Source organism: Chenopodium quinoa, unplaced genomic scaffold, assembly GCF_001683475.1.
Source record: "Chenopodium quinoa cultivar QQ74 unplaced genomic scaffold, ASM168347v1, whole genome shotgun sequence".
NCBI classification, from domain to species: domain Eukaryota; kingdom Viridiplantae; phylum Streptophyta; class Magnoliopsida; order Caryophyllales; family Amaranthaceae; genus Chenopodium; species Chenopodium quinoa.
This window is the reverse complement of record NW_018743955.1, coordinates 1050753-1070339: the sequence shown is the minus strand read 5'-3', so window position 1 is coordinate 1070339 and position 19587 is coordinate 1050753. Positions and strand designations below refer to the sequence as shown.

The following is a 19587-nucleotide window of genomic DNA, read 5'->3' as shown; positions in this document are numbered from 1 at the left end:
ACCTGCCGCGTCAGCCCGACTCGCAAATCCTAGTTGGCGATACAAATACGCCAACGTAGCCGATCCCCAGGAAAACTGGCCTACACTGTCGGGGTCACACGCCTCCACTATGTCGTGTGGCCTGAGCTTGTTTTCGCCGCTCTTATCCGGAAACAAGGTACATCCGAGGAGTAGAAAAACATAAGCACTCAGCTGTGCGTCGTGCGTCCTACGTGCACTGGGGTACAAACACCGCTGCAACACGGATGCGATCTTCACACCTCCGTGTTCCCAAACACCTAGCGCCTCGGTGTACAGTGCAGCCCTGTCCACCGCCAACAACTCTGCCAGCAAATCTGCCTGATCCGCATCAGCCACAACACAAAGTCGTTTACCCTCAACACGAATCCCCAGAATGGCCTCGACGTTATGTAACATGATCGTCATCTCACCGAACGGAAGGTGGAAAGAGTTTGTATCCGGCTGCCATCGCTCAATGAAAGTCGTGATCAGCGTACTGTCAATCTTATCGTGCATGGTGGCAGGAACGTGATTCACCCCAGTGCCCTCCAGTCGCTCGAACATCTCGCTCTCCGCCGGCCAAGCCTCAGCCCATGTACGCAAAAAGCTACAAGTCTTTTCCCGGGTATGACATTTCAACAACCCCGTAACTGAAGGCCTCTCCTGGTCCTCCCAAATACGGGCAGCTATGTGTCCTAGAAAGCTAGGAATCACACTCCCGTCAACAGGCCCACCGGGCACCTCACTCCTAACAACCCAAGAATCATTACCGGCCCTCGACCGTTTCCTGCTTGCCCCAGATACAGTGGACGCAGATGATGTGCCAGATCTACTAACAAACCTACCACCCCTACCCTTACGCACCTCCACCATATGTGTCTCGTACATGTCATCAACCCTCTGACTGAATGGACCGTAATCATCATACGGTCCACTGCCATCGTCCACATCCTCATCCTCATATGCGCCCTCCTCCTGCTCCTCCTCCTGGTCACCCTCCTCAGCATCATCATCGTCATCGTCATCCTCATCCCGACGATGGATCCGTTCTCTACGAGCTGAGGCCGAAATACCACGGGATCTGACATGTCTATGCCCCGACCTCTCCACTGAATAGCTTCTACTAAGAAGCTCTACATTCTTCCCCGCACCATGACGACCCAGTGAATTCTACACAAAATTTTAAAATATATAAACATACAAAAATTTATACGAAAAATAGCTACCACTCCCAAATCAAATAAACTAAAAACATACAAATAATTGTAAACAAAATATAAACATAGAAAAAATACAACGAAATTGAAAAAATTTATAAAAATAAACAACAAAATATAAAAACAATTCAAAAATATATTACACAAAAAAAAAAAATTAAAAACAATATTTTAAAACAAATATAAAAAGGGGGGGGGGCGCCTTGGCTGGACGCCCAGCCAGCGGTGGTGGCACCAGCTGCAGACGCCGCCACCAGTGGGCTGGCGCCTGGGCTGGACGCCACAGCCACGGCTGCGGCACCTTGAATAAACGCCACAACCGTGGCTATGGCGTCCAGCCCAGGCGCCAGCCAACTGGTGGCGGCGTCTGCAGCTGGCGCCACCACCGCTTGCTGGGCGTCCAGCCAGAGCGCCCCACCGCCGTCACGGCGGTTTTTCCCTTTATTTTTTATTTTTTTTTATAAATTGTACCTTGCCTCCTTGGGACATCCTTCCCTCCGCCGCCGCCGCCAATTCCTTGCCTTGCCGCCTCGACATTGCCGTTGTTTGAATTTTTTTTTTTTTAAAGAGAGGTTGAAAGAAGATGAGCAATGAGAGTGTGAGTGATGAGAGTGTGAGTGTTTTTTTTAAGGTCAAGGGCAATTTTGTCAAACCAAGTGAATTTTGTGGGCTTTATGTAGTAATTTGTGGGCGATGTTTAACAAATCCCTAACAATTTGAAGCAAATATTCCAACACACCCCCTTGCTTCAAATTGGATTACAATGACTATTCGATTTTCATGCTTGATCTCGACGAAATTTTCTTTTGCTTTTACATTATTTTGTGATGCACATCTCATCACCCACACAATTTTGATGGTGCACATTATCACCAACATGATATTCTCGGAGCACTTCTCTTCGCACAACTAATCCTCGACATTTTTTTATTGATGCACTTCTCATCAGTTACTTGATCTTGTTGATGCACATTATCATCAACTTACATTCAATGGAGCACATCTCTTCATTAACTCTCTTTATCATTGTCCTCCAATTGACCATGTCACCTTGCATTATACCAAACATCTTTGGTATTATCTTGGAAACCATCTTTGCATTGATTACGACTTCCACACCTTCATGGGCTAAAAGGGAACCCATCAACACACCACACTAACCATTACTTCCATGGTAAAACACACAAAAAAAATACTCACAAAAATATTTCACTCGAAAAAAAATATTGCTCTCAAACAATAAGATCAAGCTGCGTTGCTTGTCTCCTTACTCGATTTTTTTTTAATACTCTCTATCTCTCTCTCTCTCTTTTCTTCTTTTTCTTCATCACTTTTTCTTCCCCCCCCCCCCTTTTTTTTCTTATCCCGATCTAACCTGAAGCTCTTGATACCATGTTGAAATAATAAAATAGAGATGAGAGAAGGGAAAGAATAATAAAAGTTGTATTCAATCCATTTATAATTGTACTACATTGCAACATATATATAGTGCAAAATATAACTAAAAATAAGGAACATAATCCCATGATCATTGATCATGCTAACATTAACCCCCACTAAACTAACCCACTACTATTATGATTCCACTAACATTAGGAGTTAACTAACCACTAACAATTTGAAGCAAATATTCCAACATAGCTTTTATATTCTTTTGCGTTTTGATATTCTAAAACAAAATCTACTATAATTACATTTATTTTTGTGGAAAATAGACTAAAATCTACTATATTTGGTGGTATTTTTGTAGAAATAAAACTGGAAGAACACTTCGAAGATTCCGTCGGAGAAGACGGTTGCTGAACAAATGTTCATTTTCGGTAAATGTTCATTTTCATTTTGATAGATGTTCATTATGATATTAGTATATGATCATTTACATTCTTACCTTACAACTACTAGTGTTTATTCTTAAGAGAAGATTAGCCTAATTTTGTTTTTGATCTTTACAAATTAATAAATGTTTACTGGTACTTAAACACATGTTTATTTAAATGTAAATACGTACATGTTCATTCTCATATTGAAAAAATACACATACACTATAATAATACATGTTTAACTTCATACTCCTCCCGTTTTTAAATACTTGCTCCATTTCTATTTTTTGCACTATTCATTTATCCTACTTTGACTAATGTTTGTGATTTATACATAAGAAAAAATATAGTCTTGTGGGTACTTATTGGAATCATCTCAATGAATAGATTATTAATTTTCAATTGTTAGAATTTATACTTATTGATAATTAAAGATATTAGTGATCAAAGATTAGCATCGGAATCCGTGTCCAAAAGAAATGGAGCAAGTATTTAAAAACGGAGGGAGTATTAATTTATATGTCCGTGAGCGTCATTTGAATATTATATTACATACATTTAGTTCTAATATTGATAGATGCTTATTCGAATTTGATACATAGATGCTCATTTGGATATGTGTATATTCACACATATACTAATGTATGTTCATTCACATGTCAAAAAATGTTCAAAAATAAATAACCTATTGTTCATTCATCATAAACCTTTGGTGATTCAATTTTAAAATATAATTTAATCTTATGGTATTTTATCCACATTTAATATCAATACATATTAAGTTGTATTTTGACATATTGAATTATTATTTTTAATGGTCATTTTACATTTATAGATATTCATTTGAATTTTTTATATGTATGTTCTTTTTCATATTAATAAATGTTCATCCCCCACAAAAAAAAAAAAAAAAAATTAATACATGTTCATTTAGAATTTGATACATGTTCATTTAGGATTTTTTACGTTTTTTTTATATATATTTATAATGTGTTCATTTCTGATTTTGCAATTATTATTAATGCGTAAAAGTTCAATTTTGAATCCTTAGATTTAACGTACTTTTGTTTGGAATGTGTTGGTATAATTTTTTTTTATATAACCTTGATCGATCTCTTATTGTACAGGATAATCAAGTAAGGAAGCTGAAGGTGATAAATATATTGTGCTCATATTATATATTTCATGGAAAACACACACATTTATATTAGAGGTGCAACAAGGAGGATACACACATATACACTTTATTGTATCAAATGTAACAAAGAAGTTCATTTAACAGGACACATATGTACATTTGGTTCACTTTCATGTTTATGAAACAACTATTACATGTAATAATATAGTTATATAGAAATGTGTTATTATTGTAATTAAATTAAATTTATTTTATATTGTAAATTAATTTTTAACAACGTTTTATTTAAATAAGTAGAATTCTAAGACGTATGTAGTTGTATACTATACATCTTACTATGAAACTTACACATAACTCTTGAAATGAACATTTGATGATACAAAAATGAACATTTGTTGAAACACAAATAAACAAAAATGAACATTAGATGATGCAATGTTTCATACAATAAAAATGATTTGAACGCAGTAATCCTTATAAATAAATTTCCTCTCTTTTTTTTTTATTTTTTATAGAAAATTCATAGAATTCAATTCAGAAACTATATTAATTTGAACAATAAACTCCTTGTTATAAAAATGAACATGTTATAAAAAGTTGCAGGAAATTCATCGATGAAAAGGGGCGGGGGTGAGGCACGTGCAGGAGTGGAGGGGTGCAGGTAGTGTTCTCTGCCGTAGGGTGTAGGTAAAAATTTGTATAACTTAACTTGACTAAAATTTAAAAATAAAGCCGACTCGATTTTACCTGATTATGATACTTGAATTGACACCTTTAGGGGGCGTTTGGTTCACGAAATATAGGTATGAGGTATGGGTTTAGAATGACTAAAACCCATACCATATGTTTGGTTGTCAAAAATATGAATTTCAAACCAATACCTCAAACCCATGAGGTATGGGGTTTAGAAACCTTGGGGGGAGGTGGGTTTGGCTTATTCCATTCCCTTAGGTATCAAATAAAAGGAGAAAATAGTGAGATATTCCATTTCAGAATTAAACCAAACACATGGTATTAAGTATCAAGTTCCAACCCGATACCACCTTAACCCCATTTCTGATTCCAACCCCATACCACTCTGTGAACCAAACGCCCCCTTACTCTTATATTATTCGTAAGCCCAATTGAGTCGGTTTCCCGGTTCGCTTAAGAGTTAAGACTTCCATTTTCCATAGTTGATAAACAATATTAGGGTTTTTCTCTGTCCTCTTTTTGTACCTCCTATTCTCCTCTCTCTCCCTCTCCATCTTCTTCCCTACAACAAACACAACACAACAATGGTGTCCTTCGAAGTCGGCTTCGTCCCCTTCAACCCAGATGGCTGGGGTCCACCAGAAACCACCACTACCACCACCGCCGCCGCAACTCCATCTACCACCACCGTCCCCAGCAACGTCCCCTTCGCCCCTTTCTCTCGCTCCGACAAACTCGGCCGAATTGCCGATTGGACTCGCAACCTCAACAACCCCTCCAACCGTCGCAACAACGCCAACGACTCCGTCTTCGATTTCACCGGCGATGATTCCTTCGCCGCCACACTCGCCGCCGATGAAGACTCCTCCTTCCGCCTTGTCGACGGCAAACCCCCACCTCGCCCTAAATTCGGCCCTAAATGGCGCTTCCATCACCACCACAATAACCCATCTCGCCATCTCCCTCAACGCCGAGACGAGGAAGTCGAAGCTCGTAAACGTGAGGCGGAGAAGGAGCGTGCTCGCCGTGATCGGCTTTACCATAACAACCATCGTATTGGGGGTGGACAGCATCAACGCCGTGAAGCCGCAGTGTTTAAGTCATCGGTTGAAATTCAGCCTGAGTGGAATATGCTTGAGCAGATTCCTTTCTCGACTTTCTCCAAGTTGTCCTTCTCTGTTCCTGAGCCTGAGGATCTTCTGTGTTGCGGGGCGCTTGAGTCTTATGATAGAACATATGACCGCCTTACTCCGAAGAATGAGCGTAGGTTGGAGAGGTTTAAGAATAGGAACTTCTTCAAGGTTACAACTACTGATGATCCTGTGATTAGGAGGTTGGCTAATGAGGATAAGGCTACTGTTTTCGCTACTGATGCGATATTGTCAACGCTTATGTGCTCGCCGAGGAGTGTTTACAGTTGGGATATTGTGGTTCAGAGGGTTGGGAATAAGCTGTTCTTTGATAAGAGAGATGGGTCTCAGTTGGATTTGTTGTCTGTTCATGAGACTTCGCAGGAACCGTTACCGGAGTCGAAAGATGATATCAATTCTGCTCATTCTTTGAGTGTTGAGGCTGCTTACATCAACCAGAATTTCTCTCAGCAGGTTTTGGTTAAAGAGGGGAAGAAGGTGAGCTTTGAGGAGCCGAACCCGTTTGCGAATGAGGGAGAAGAAGTGGCTTCTGCTGGGTATAGGTATAGAAGGTGGAAGCTTGATAATGATATGTATTTGGTTGCTAGGTGTGAGCTACAGAGTGTGCTTGAGAGTAATAATCAAAGGCAGTTTTTGACACTTAATGCTTTGAATGAATTTGATCCTAAGTATTCTGGGGTTGATTGGAGGCAGAAATTGGAGACTCAAAGAGGTGCTGTTTTGGCTACTGAATTGAAGAACAATTCTAACAAGATGGCTAAGTGGACTGCTCAGGCGCTTTTGGGTGGTGCTGATTTGATGAAGTTGGGGTATGTTTCTAGGGTTCACCCCAGGGATCATTTTAACCATGTGATTCTCGGTGTTGTTGGATATAAGCCTAGGGATTTCGCGGCTCAGATTAATTTGAACATGGCTAATATGTGGGGAATTGTTAAGAGTATCGTTGATTTGTGTATGAAGCTGAATGAGGGCAAGTATGTGCTTGTTAAGGATCCCTCGAAGCCCCAGGTTAGGATTTATGAGGTGCCTGCTGATGCTTTCGAAAATGATTATGTTGAGGAGCCGTTGCCTGAGGACGAGCAAGCTCAGCCTCCTACCGAAGATGTTGCTAATGGCCTTTCTTCTGAGATTAGTGTGGCTGCCACCGATGTGGAGGACAAGGAGATTACTGCCGTGCCTTGAGAGGGGTATGGGATTCTATCTAGCTTATTTATTTAGTTGGTCCGTCTCCTTCAGCTTTTTGTATTCTTTATCATAAATTATTGGTTATTGAAGTCTGGTTTTGAATAGCTAAACCTCTAGAGTGTTTGACTGAAGCTTTATTAGCCTGATATTTTTCTTTATTTCCCTCCATAACTATATTTAGAATGACAGTGGCTATGAAAAAAGTTTAAAGTAACTGCTCCAAAATACCACGTCACCTGTTTTTCAGTAATGAACCATACAGAATATAGAAATCTTTATTCAATAATTCAATAGGAAAGCATACTGACACTCACAGATTTAAGCACCGAGGAAATCAGCTTCATTCACCTTTAACTTCAGAATCAAAGGAGTCATCAGTGCATAATATTTTGAACAAACACAATTTTTTTTTTTTACACAATTAGTTTCCAATTCAAATTTTACAACGGGAAAAAAACAAAGAAATACTAGGTACGTACTTGCTCAATCGTCAAAGATGTTGACTTGGGAGCTAGTTTTAGTAGCTTGTAAGTTTAAGCATCCCCCTTGACCTCTGAGTGACTCAAGTTCTTAAAGATTGGTAGCTCTTTCTCATAATAATTAGGTTGCATCGAGATAAACATTTTGCCGTCAAATTCACAAAAAAATAGCCAATATGTATGGAAAATTTGTTATAAGGATTATAAACTTACCTTAGCTATAAGCCGCAAAGTACATACCCCGGAAACCTTCTTTATAAGATACTCCCTCCGTCCCTTAATACAAATCCTCATTTCCTTTTTGGGTAAACCAAAATACAATGCCTCTTTCTATTTAGAGGTTGTAGTTTTTGACATTATTACCCTCTTTTTAATGAGTTGTCATTTTTTTTTCCATTATTATTTTTTTTTTTTTACTTTTAACATCAATTTCAACACTCTCTCTTACTCTTCAATTATTCCCACCTACTTTTTCTTTCTCTCTATATGTCGCTAACCCCACATGCATATATGTATTTGTAATCATTAGTTTTAAAACAACTTTCTTAATTCTCGCGCAAAAACCAAAAGAGGCTTTGTATTAAGGGACAAAGGGATTAACAAATACCTTAATTATTGTCATAATTGTTACTAATATCATAAACTTAATCTGAAATATAAAGATTTTATATTGTGTTACCGCACTCATTTTAAATTTTTAATGCGAATACATGAGGTGCATGTTTGTATTGATTTGCAGTGTCACGTACTTCTAATGTCTTGTGTGAGGATGTTTCATCCCAACCATTACATTATTTGATATAAAGTTTATTGAAAGTTGGATGATAAGAGCAACTCTCGTGCTTGTAGCTAGGGACTTGCTTGCAATATAAAATAATCTATAGCTACAAGCTTAACCATTTGAGCTAGAAAATGCAATAAGTTGGTCAAGAAAGTTGACTTTATTAACCTAAAAAACAAATCAAAATTTTAAAACATAAATTAAGGAGGCATGGTTCATTTAAGTAGTAAGCTAATAGCCAGGAACTCAAATGATAACTAGCTTAAAAGCTTATGTGGTATGGCAAGCTAATTTATTGGAGTTGCTCTAACAACCTCTTTATATACTCATCACCATTAGATTCTACTCATGTAAGGTGATGATTTCCAGGCTTGTTAATTGAAATGTATCCGGTGTATCGTCTATTTTAACACCTAGTAATTTCAAAATCACTAGCCTCTTACGACAAATCAACTCTAAAAACTTGTAACTTTGACACAAATTAAAAATCAAGTTTTTGAATTTTTTTTAAATTTTATTTAGAGAAAACTAAATATCAAGGTTTTTTTGTTTTTTTTTTTAATTTTTTAATTTTTTAACTAAATATCAAGTTAAGCTCAAAATATTTACGTATTTTTACTGCGTACACTATGAGTCTATCACTCAAAATTATTCAGGTCATTATTACAAGAGGATTCGTATCAGAAACATCATAATGTGTTTAGTATTCAATTGTAAGCATTCTACACATTTTTATCTTTTCACCTTGGCAAAGCTTTGATCAATTATTGAAATTAAAATCCAAAACATGAATTGCATGAGTATCCCCTTAGAAAAAACATATATTACACTATTAATTTGCATGACTCAATCTTGTGTCATATACTTTCTTTTTACCTACAAAGTCTCTTATTGTCAAAAAGAAATGCCATAATAGAGCTTGATTCTTAGATGGGATTGTTACCACCAAGCAATGAGATGAATATGTCGTACGACAATTTTGTGAGCAAGGTTCTACTTCAAAACAATACATCCTATTACAAAGAGTCATGATTGTATGGTACAAAAAAACGTGAATATTTTGAGCTTAACTTGATTTTTAATTTGCGTCAAAGTTTTAAGTTTTTGGAGCTGATTTGGTGTAAGAGGCTAGTTATTTTGAAATTACTTGGTTTTAAAATAGACAATACATTAAATACTTTTCAATTACCAAGCCTTGAGATCATTTACTTTACTTGAGATTGTCTACTTAACTCTTTAAGAGCTCTTTATCAAAGAATGTAACGGATGGGGTGAAACTCAGTATGGAGTTTTGGCGTTAAAGACATTAGATGACACTGTAAATCAATATGAACATGCACCTTCATGTATTGGCATCAACGCAACAAATCTTGAGTACTTTTGTATGAAAATGCAGTAACACATATAGTTTATAATCTAGATCTGCTCATCGAGGCGAATTATAATATTTCAGATAAAGTTGTTTATTTTAGTAACAATTATGATAATTATCAAGGTATCTGTTTGGGTGATTTAAGCACAATTCACTAAGGAAAGCTTTTGTATTCAATAAGAAAGCGTACTGATACATATTTAAGTTTGTTCAGAACCTTCTTTTCGTGGTACCTCTCACCTTACTCTGCTTCATTTTGACCTCCAATTCTTTCCTGGCTTTCTTTGACTTCTTATGTGTTTTCTCTGTTACTGCTTGAGTAACAGAACCATCTTATGCAGTACTGTTGGTACCTCTCTCACCTTCCTCATCTTCATTTTGGGTTTTTTAATCTCTGTACCTTTAACCTCCAATTCTTTTCTGGCTTTCTTTGACTTTTTAGGTGTTTCCTCTGTTTATGCTTGAGTAACAGAACCATTCAGTACTCCACTTGCACATTTCGCAAATGTCATTAGATGAAAAAAATTCCTCGTCTCTTTTTCACATAAACCTTCCCATTTTCAGCTGAAGAAATATCATGTTGTGAGGCCCCATTTGAAAGACCATTCTCTTTGCCATCCTCAATACTTTGTCATTTGGATCTTTAGTTTCGGTAATGTTTTCTGTAGTCTCTTTATTGTTACAGACCCTTCCTCAGGTGGATTAGGCAGGTTAGGCTGCTGTTTTGCAGCAAAAGGTTTTAGGCTTTAGGCTCTTTAGCTATGTGCTTCTTTCCATCAGCATGCAAAAGCAAAGCCTGCTGGAATGCTGGATAGTGTCTTTGGTGTTGCAGGGACTACTTATCAAATGTATGAATTGGTCACATGTGGTATCAAAAAACTGATTTGGCAAATTTTGAAAAAGAGTTAAGGTTCCTTATAGGGGGGAAAAAAAAAGGAAAAAAAAAAAGAGAGAGAGTTTCAGTCAACTTCAGTTTCATTATCACTGTAACCAATCTTTAAGGTATTCTGACTATCCAAGAACAAAGCAAGAAGAAAACAGCAACTAAACATCTTCATCACTGAAGTTGTTTTATCTTGATTCTACTACACATTGTTCTTGCAATAGCTTTTGCTTTTGTTGTGATCAGCTGCTCACATTTTCAAACACCTGCTGTAAAGCTTCAAAAGTTTATTTGGTCTTAAATCAACATATTCTGGTCCCTTTGTTTGCAAATGACTACCCTGACGCAAGCGAATGAATTTGCATAGAGCATGTTGAATTTTAGGAAGACTGTTTGTTGTCTCATTGTTGGTTCCTAAAGTTCAATCTCTTAATAAGGTATTACCAGTTTTCCACTCCTGAATTTTTTAAATATTTTAATGAAAATATTTTATGAAGTTCAATTGGTGGACAACATTCATGAACTGGAATTAGTCATGTTATTACAAGCTCATGTACTACTAATAGTTTTTGCCTTGATTTTTGTGGGACTGGTCCCAAAAATTTAATTTTGGCTATCCATTTACCAAAATATACCCTAAGAACAAAAATACAACTAAATAAATGAAAAAGATAAATGTCGTGCATGGCATGTGGACCAATCCTAGTTTTACATGCCTACTTTTTAAAAAAAGTTATTTACTACAGCATTATTGTAAAAAAAAAAAAATACAAATCAATTTTTAAAAGATCATAATTTTTTGATATCTCACACACTTCTCCCAATTTGTTTTCTTTCCTCTCCTTAAATTGTTTTAATGTGTTAATCATTATTTATTAACAATTTAATGTCATAAGTGTATTTTTAATTAATAATCAGAATTTGTAAAAATGAGAATATGTGGTGAATTAATGGATTATGGTGAATTGTGGATGAATTGCTTTTTTTTTTTAGTTCTTTAGTGGGGTGAATTCTGAGAAAGAAAACGTTTTGTGAACTGCGTGTCATGGACGATTGAAAATAAGGTATAGATGGAGTTAGAAAGAGTGAGTAGAAAGTTGTAAATACTGTGGGGCAGCAGGGTACAATTTGCATACTCAAAAAGAATAAATTAGAATTTGGTACATCAAGTAGAAATTTTTTGTAATGGAAAATGGATACATCTCTTGGAAATGGATGTAGGTTCTTTCAATCCTCCAATGAGGGAATGAGGATAACATTTTGCAGAAAAAATGATTATGCCCCCCCCCCCCTCTCCCAATTGTGGAAAAAATTCTTTTTATTTGGTGTTTAACGGGTGTATTATAGTTCCCCCAATTGTGGAAAAAATTCTTTTTGCATCTGCTATTTCTTTACATGCTTCTTCTCTTGGTCTTTTCTCCTATCCATATCCCCCTCCATTCTTTTCTTGTATTCTTTCCCCTATCTTTTCTGGCTAGAAACCAAACATAGAGAAACTAAGTTACTATGTGTTTTTCCCTTACAATTGTTATCCAGTAAACTAAAATTAGCCTTAGTGTTAGGTCTGTTATTCATTTCCTTGTTTTCCTTATCGAGACACATGCCTTCTCCCTAGGTCTACCTTCTCATCCTTTATAGTTATCTATTTCTATATTCAATATTATAGGCTTCAATTTCTTGCTACTTCTGCTGTCGGTAGCTCTTTTTTGTGACAAGGTGGCTTGCTGTTTCTTGCCACCCCTTAGCTGGAATATGGCTGTGTTAGGTAATGACGAGTGCCCCTTCTCTGTAGAGAGAAATAGATGAGATAATTCTCTCTGGAAACTTCGACCTCCAGATCCATTAGACCCCTTCCACACTAGATCTCATACCTCTCACATAGAAAATCTTTTATGGCTTCCATCAACTGGCCATTTCTTCCAGTTAATCTTCCTGTTATTCGTGCTCTATCTGTATGAAAGTCCCGGTGCTGTTACTTTTCTCAAAGCTGCTAAAGCAGCTAGTATTTCTTCTCGAAATTTTCAAGTACAAGTACTCCCTGTTGAGGTACTCATCGACCCCTAAACACAGTACCCTTCTCCCTCCTTTTTCCCTGGATCAATTCATTTTCTCCTTTTCATTCAAGATTTTTTTCCCCCTGTATCTCTTTTCTTCGGAATCCTTCAAATTCTAAGTTCCCCCCAATTTTTTTACTTTGTTGTGGAAATTAAGGTTTTCCCTTGCTATGAAGTATAGGGAATTTTTTCCCTCTTTTATAGTTACTGGTATCCTCGGATTAGGGTTTTCCATTTTCATTGGCTATTCCAGAGAATCCAGACGCAGCGGAATTTGGGAAAAGCGATTTCACGTCTCTCTAGAAGAGTTGGGCGGCGCTCCTTACTACTGCTGATGTTCTTATCATCTCATGACGCCAGGGAATTCAGCTTTCATCTTCTATCTATGTCCTTTTGTTGGTTCACGCTTTTTCTTTGATATATGTTTCCTCATATATCTGCTTGTGCCGTTTTCTTTTTGATTATTTTTGTTTAATAAGCTTACCATTAGCATCTTGTACTCTGAAATAGGATTTATCCTGCCTCTTATTTCGTTTGCTCGTGAATTATGCCTTGATCTAATCTGTGTCAAGGGGATGTCCTATTTTTTTGTACTGACTTTGGGAGTCTCTTTATGCTGCTTTTTGTTATGTACCTCTTTGCTGCCTATTTCTTTTGATGGAAGTGTTTTGTATGGATCGTCGTTTTTAACTTTATCCGCTTTTTACAAACTTTTGCTATATTTGTTGATTATAAATTTGATAAGACAAATGTTTTGTCAAAGCTTATATTTACATACCACACTGTATGTATTCTTTTTCTCTGCCATTATGTGAGCTTTGTAAATACCATGAGGTTTCAGACATTTATTTGCCCATATTTTCTACATATTAACTACGGAGTATCAGATTAGTTACTTTGGTATTTTCTTTTTAAGATGGTTGTGTCTATTTTGTGATGTAACAGTATATATGGTTTTGACTCTTATACTAGTACCTCATAAAGAACTTTCTTGACATTGGGTTTTGACTTTGACTTTCACCTATTTATTAGACTTTTGTCTGACATTGTTTATAAGACCCACTATCTTCATAATTCTTATTTGTTGCTTTGGAATAGCAATGGAAATTTCTAGTGAAACTTAGATCTCCAATTATCTATGGTTTACAAGTGTTAAATGTTGAGTCTTTTTCTTCCAAGATCTATTTACTGCAGTTTTTTTTTTAAAGACTCTGTCTCCTTGTAACTTTTGGTATATTTTGTCCAAAAACAAAAACTTATTGGTATATAGCATGGTCTCTAGAACAATTTTTCTTTATTAAAAAGAATTATCCTTCTTTTATCTAATTTCTAGTGACTTTTCTTTTTGTTATTGGTTTTACCCTTGGAATCTTGCTAGTACTAATGCACATTTTTTTTGATCTTATTTCAGAACTTATACTCGGAACTCCACCAATCATCATGAATCAGTCCTTGTCTACAGTGTCTCCTTATCGGAATTTTCTCCGTTTGATATGCATATTTAATGAAAAAACTTTGCTGTGGTGTTAGGGTTGATTATGCAGATTCACAAACAGAAAAATGTTGTTGATTTTGCAGTCAATGTAACCAGCAGTCGTTGATTTTGTAGTTTTTTTAATCTCTGTTGTAGTTGATATTCTATTAACATATAGAGAGCTAAATTGAAATCGAAGAGTTTTAATGAACCTCAATTTTTGCTTGTGCCAATAATCGTTTTTTGTGTTACAAAAACATGTACAAATTTTGCTTTAAATGTGGGTTTAACTTGTATGATTTTAATCTGGAAGTATAATTTAGATTTGACTTAAGTTGAAGCTGCACGTAATGTAGAAGTAGTATTATAGTTTTACTGTATTTATTCGTTGTTTGATATGATAAATTTCAAGGCTTTTCTCGTTTATCTCAAGCTTTGATTGCTGTAGAGAAAAATCTCAGTTGTTGATGATTATTTCTGAACATAATTCAAACGAACTTATAAGCCAGTCACTTCACACCTCATCAACACCATCTGTTCTAGTTTACCTCCTCAATCCATCTTGAACACTAATGATTTCATAACAATGACTCAGATTAACCTTCACCGGCCGTGATGTTGGGAGATAGACGTAGAGGACGAGGGGTAATGACTAACAGGAGGGCACAATGGAGAGACCATCGGAGAAGGGAAGGAAAAAAGGTGGAAAACGCCTAAGAATGGACGAGGATTGTATTAATGGATGGGAAAGGAGAGATGGGGAAGAAGGGTATTAATTGGTCATTTTTCATTTCTTGATATCTAAAAACTCTTAATTTAAACTAACTTTTAGAAGGGAGTTATGATATACTACCTGGCGGGTCATCGGGTCGGATTTTTTTAACACCCCTACTACTTGCGTACTGAAATCATTTGCCTACTATTTTTGACCGCTTAAATACTTTTTTTGTCCTCAAATAATCTTTATGTTATGTTTGAACATACATATTTAAATAATTTTCCAACTTTCTATTAAAAGTCATCAAACCTCAAATCCTAAATACTCTTAGTTAGGTAGTTGAAACTTTTGTTATAACTAGGGTGGCTATCGTGCACGTCATAACTAGTAATATTCGGGAAACTCTTTCGGTATGGTCTTACATCACAACTTTAGTTGTTAGTAGCATTAATAATGGAAAAATATGTAAACAATTATTTTTACGGGTATTAATGTCTGCACACTATTTTTGAGAGTTTTAAAAAAGAGTTAATCAACATCAATGGGGGCAATTAAGTAAATAAACATTTTGGAGGTGATCCTGCAAAAGAATTCTGGGATCTGAATTGTGGGGGAGCCTGCTCGTCTATTCAAACCGAGTCCTGCAAGAGAAAGAAAGTCAATTGCCTCAGGCGGTGTTCCGAGACAGCCCCTCCGACAGTCAAGGTAGTCAACTGTGTTTAAAGAGAGAAAATTTGTAGAGAGAGAGAGAGTGGAGAAAATTAGTTACTCGGCTAATCTGTGTAGATACGTATTTATAGGAGAGAATTAACCAACTTGATTAGGGTTAGGATTAGGGTTTCTGGCCATTGTGGGCTGTATTAGGCGCTGCTAAATTAGGGTTTCTCGGGATGCATGTTGTGCACGATTATGGAATATTCCTAATCTAGGGTTCAAATAAGGGCATTTTGGTAACTTTTGTATTTAATGAACGTGGGCCCATAGAGGATCCAAACAAGAGGGTATTGTTTCGGAGTTTTTTGGAATCCCTCGGGATACTGGTCACGCTCTGATTGGCAACGGGATTCGGACACCTGCAAAACAACGAATCTCCGGTGATCGGAGATTCGCCTCCGACGATCAAGTTAGTGACCGGAAACTGAATAAATTTAAAGAGAGAAAGTAGAGAGAAGTTGGAGCTTTTAGTGCTCTTTGTAAGGATATGTCACAATCCACCCCTCCCATCATCAATGATTGGGTTATTTATAGGGGTGGGGAATTGTGCCCCTTAGGGTAAGTGACTTAGATTTTAGGGCCATTGATTGGCGGCGCAATCAGTGGAGGACATGTGTTCTTGGGGGCGTCGTTTTGCAGCATTCCTAGGATTTTGGGCCTTCTGATGTTAGGAGGCCTTTATGACATAACTTGATTTCAGGTGCTCTCTTGCTCCTTCTACGTGTCATCTTCCTGTGGTGACACGTGTAGCCCATTTATTGGGCCACGTGTCATCACGGGATTGGACCACGTATTAGGGGTAATTTTTACCCTAAACATGTATAATTAGTAGTTAATGGCTGAGGCTGAACTCAGCCAACACTAGTTGAGGTCACCGCCAAATTGAACATTTAGTTTAATAAAAATGAATATTATCTAACTGAACCTAATTTACAATAATTTTGTATTTTTCAATAATCAAATGTTCATTCTTATAAAATAAATGTTCATTTTCACGCCGTATGATGTTCATTCTTATAAAAATAAATGTTCAATTATTTTTAAATTAATACGAAGTACAACTTTTGTGTTTGTTCACCAGTTGTATAAAATTTTCATTTTTATAATAAAGGATGTACAATAAACATTAGCATTAATAATGTTAGACATTACCATTTTGTTCATTATTAAAAAAATATTGTTGATTTATTTAATTGGTATTAAATCATATACCTCAATTATATTGCATAATATCCATTCAAGAAAATCGAACAAATCAATGTATTTAGCTTGAATCTTAAAAAAAATGTTGATGAATAAACAATAACATCATTTTCATGCACTATGATGTTCATTCTTATAAAATAAATGTTCATTTTCATGCTGTATGATGTTCTTTCTTATAAAAATAAATGTTCATTTTATTTTTTTAATTAATACGAAGTACAACTTTTGTGTTTGTTCATCAGTTGTATAAAATGTTCATTTTTATAATAAAGGATGTTCAATAAACATTAGCATTAATAATATTAGACTTTAATTGTTGATTTATTTAATTGGTATTAAATCATATAGCTCAATTATATTGCATAATATCCATTCAAGAAAATTGAACAAATCAATGTATTTAACTTGAAACTTAAAAAAAAATGTTGATCAATAAACAATAACATCATAGGTTTGTTGTTATTTACAACTAAAATGTTCAGATATATGATATTAAATGCGCATATTTTTTTTTTCAATTTCATAGCCTCTTCATTTTACTCTTATATTATAAATGTCCATTTTTATTTAATGCAATGTTCATAAACAAATGTTCCTGTGTTTTCTAGTAAATGTTCATTTTTTTCTAGTAGATGTTCATTTGCTGGGTGTGACCTTAGCTAGCGATGGCCGAGCGCGACCTCAGCCAAATATTTGCGGGATATAATTGTCCAATCACTATTCATAAGTGTCATCTCATACTTTTTAAAAGAAGAAGAAGAGGGGAATAAGAAGTATTAATATTTGCATTATTGTTATCATGACCATTGTGACGAATGAAGTTCATAACAAGATAAAGAGGGAAGTGGATCGTTGAAGAAGATGAATATAGATTATGAGATTTGTAATAATGAAATGACAATTTTACAACTTTAATTTTCATGTTTGAGAACTAGTATTGTTTTCTTTTTTGATGAAAAATAATAATTTTATTTTTTAATTAAAAAGTAAATAATTGTTGGACATTTTAAAATCATAACATACAAAAAATTATATTAACTCTAGATCTTGTTACTCGCAACAAAGGAATATTTTATAGCTAACCCTTTGTTACGAGTAATAAAAATCAGAGGTGATATATGGTCTTCCTAATACAATTTATTTTTATTTTTTATAAAATATCATCTTGATACTTTAGGAGAATAATTAACATATCAAAACTTCTTACTTACAAAAATATAGAGAGAGTATCAGGTCAACGAGTGTAATGAAATATGCATCAAGTTTGATATATTTTTTTTTGGTTTATTTTTATTTTTATTTATTTATTTTTTTTTACGAGAAAGTTTGATATGTTAATTATTCTTTAATTATTCCAGAATAAGGAGAGATAAGACTTGTTATTATTACTCCATATTTTTCAAAAAAGATTGGATAATTTTTTAATAATCAACAAAAGGTTGGATAATTAGAAAACAAGTTTTCCTACGGAAATTGATTTTGGCACATCCTAAATTGATTTTGATACACCTAATGTGAGAGTACAGTACATAGAGATGTGCCTAAATAAATTTGAGGTGTGACAAAATCATTTCCCTCCTACTCCATATAGAATTACCAAAATTCCTACCGTAAATATAAAATTTAATCCCACGTTTTTCCCCATTGATAAGGAAATTAAAGACGTGTCAAAGTTCTCGTCACACCCCGACACGCAAGTACGCAACTATAAAAATATCGTCGTTTTATCATATAAACCATATAAACATCACATAAAAACACCCTCGTAATTCCCCAATCTCTTTTTAAAAACCTTCACCTTCCTCTCTTTCTCTCTCTTCGATGGAGGTTTCACTTTCAGCAATGGCGGACACAATTTCTCTCTCTCACCAACTCTTTATCACCGACTCTCTTCGCACCTCCTCCGTCATCTTCCCTACTGACGCCATTGCTCCTCCTCCCGTCAGATCTCGCTCCGCTTCCTGCACCTCTGCGCGCCGTACTCTCCTCAAGCGCCGCCGTCGCACTCGCCGCCGGTCTCCCCCTTCCGACGGAGAGGATGACGGCGGTATCTTCGGAGGCGATGATAGCGGTTTTTTCGGCGGTTTTGGCGGCGGAAGTGGCTGGAATTCCGGTTTTGGTGGTGGTGGTGGTTTTAATTGGGATGATTGGTCTTCGTCTTCTTCGTTTCCTGATGATCCGGCTTTCGATTTCGTTTACGAGGTTTTGTGTTGGATTGTTTTCTCAAATTGCTTGCATTTTGCGTTCAAAAAGCTTGTTCGTTTGATTACTGAGGAGAGAGAAAAGGTTCCTTTGAGAATGGAGGTTTGCTGATGATTTACCGGTAGTTTTATTCGTTCTGATTAATTGTATATAATTGTACAAATATAATTCGATTTCTATAACATATTGCTGTGTTAATTGTACATATAGTAGTGAATTTATTCATCATTTGCGGAAATTATTGTTACTTAAATTGCTTTGAATCGATTGATAATTTGCCGAGATTACTGTTCCTGAAATTGCTGTGAATTGATTAGTAATTTTCCGAGATTATTGTTCCTTAGATATTTTTGTATTGGTTCTTAATTTGCTGAAGTTATTCTTCCTTAAATCGCTGTGAATTGATTGTTGATTTGCTGAAATCATTGTTCCTAATTTATTGAAGTTATTGTTCCTTGAAATTGCTGTGAATCGATTGATTTTTTTAATGAAATCGTTGT

The 19587-nt window shown here is 35.7% G+C and overlaps 2 protein-coding genes across 2 annotated transcripts; both read left to right on the top strand.

Annotated features, from left to right (window-relative positions):
- The first annotated feature begins 5324 nt into the window (after positions 1–5324).
- LOC110689148 (eukaryotic translation initiation factor 3 subunit D-like) lies at positions 5325–14480 on the top strand. Its single transcript, XM_021865875.1, has 2 exons — positions 5325–7206; positions 14185–14480. The coding sequence occupies exon 1, from the start codon at positions 5453–5455 to the stop codon at positions 7199–7201; it is 1749 nt and encodes a 582-aa protein (XP_021721567.1). The 5' UTR covers positions 5325–5452; the 3' UTR covers positions 7202–7206; positions 14185–14480.
- Positions 14481–18617: 4137 nt separating this feature from the next.
- LOC110689147 lies at positions 18618–19386 on the top strand. Its single transcript, XM_021865874.1, has one exon. The coding sequence runs from the start codon at positions 18707–18709 to the stop codon at positions 19196–19198; it is 492 nt and encodes a 163-aa protein (XP_021721566.1). The 5' UTR covers positions 18618–18706; the 3' UTR covers positions 19199–19386.
- The last annotated feature ends 201 nt before the right edge of the window (positions 19387–19587 follow it).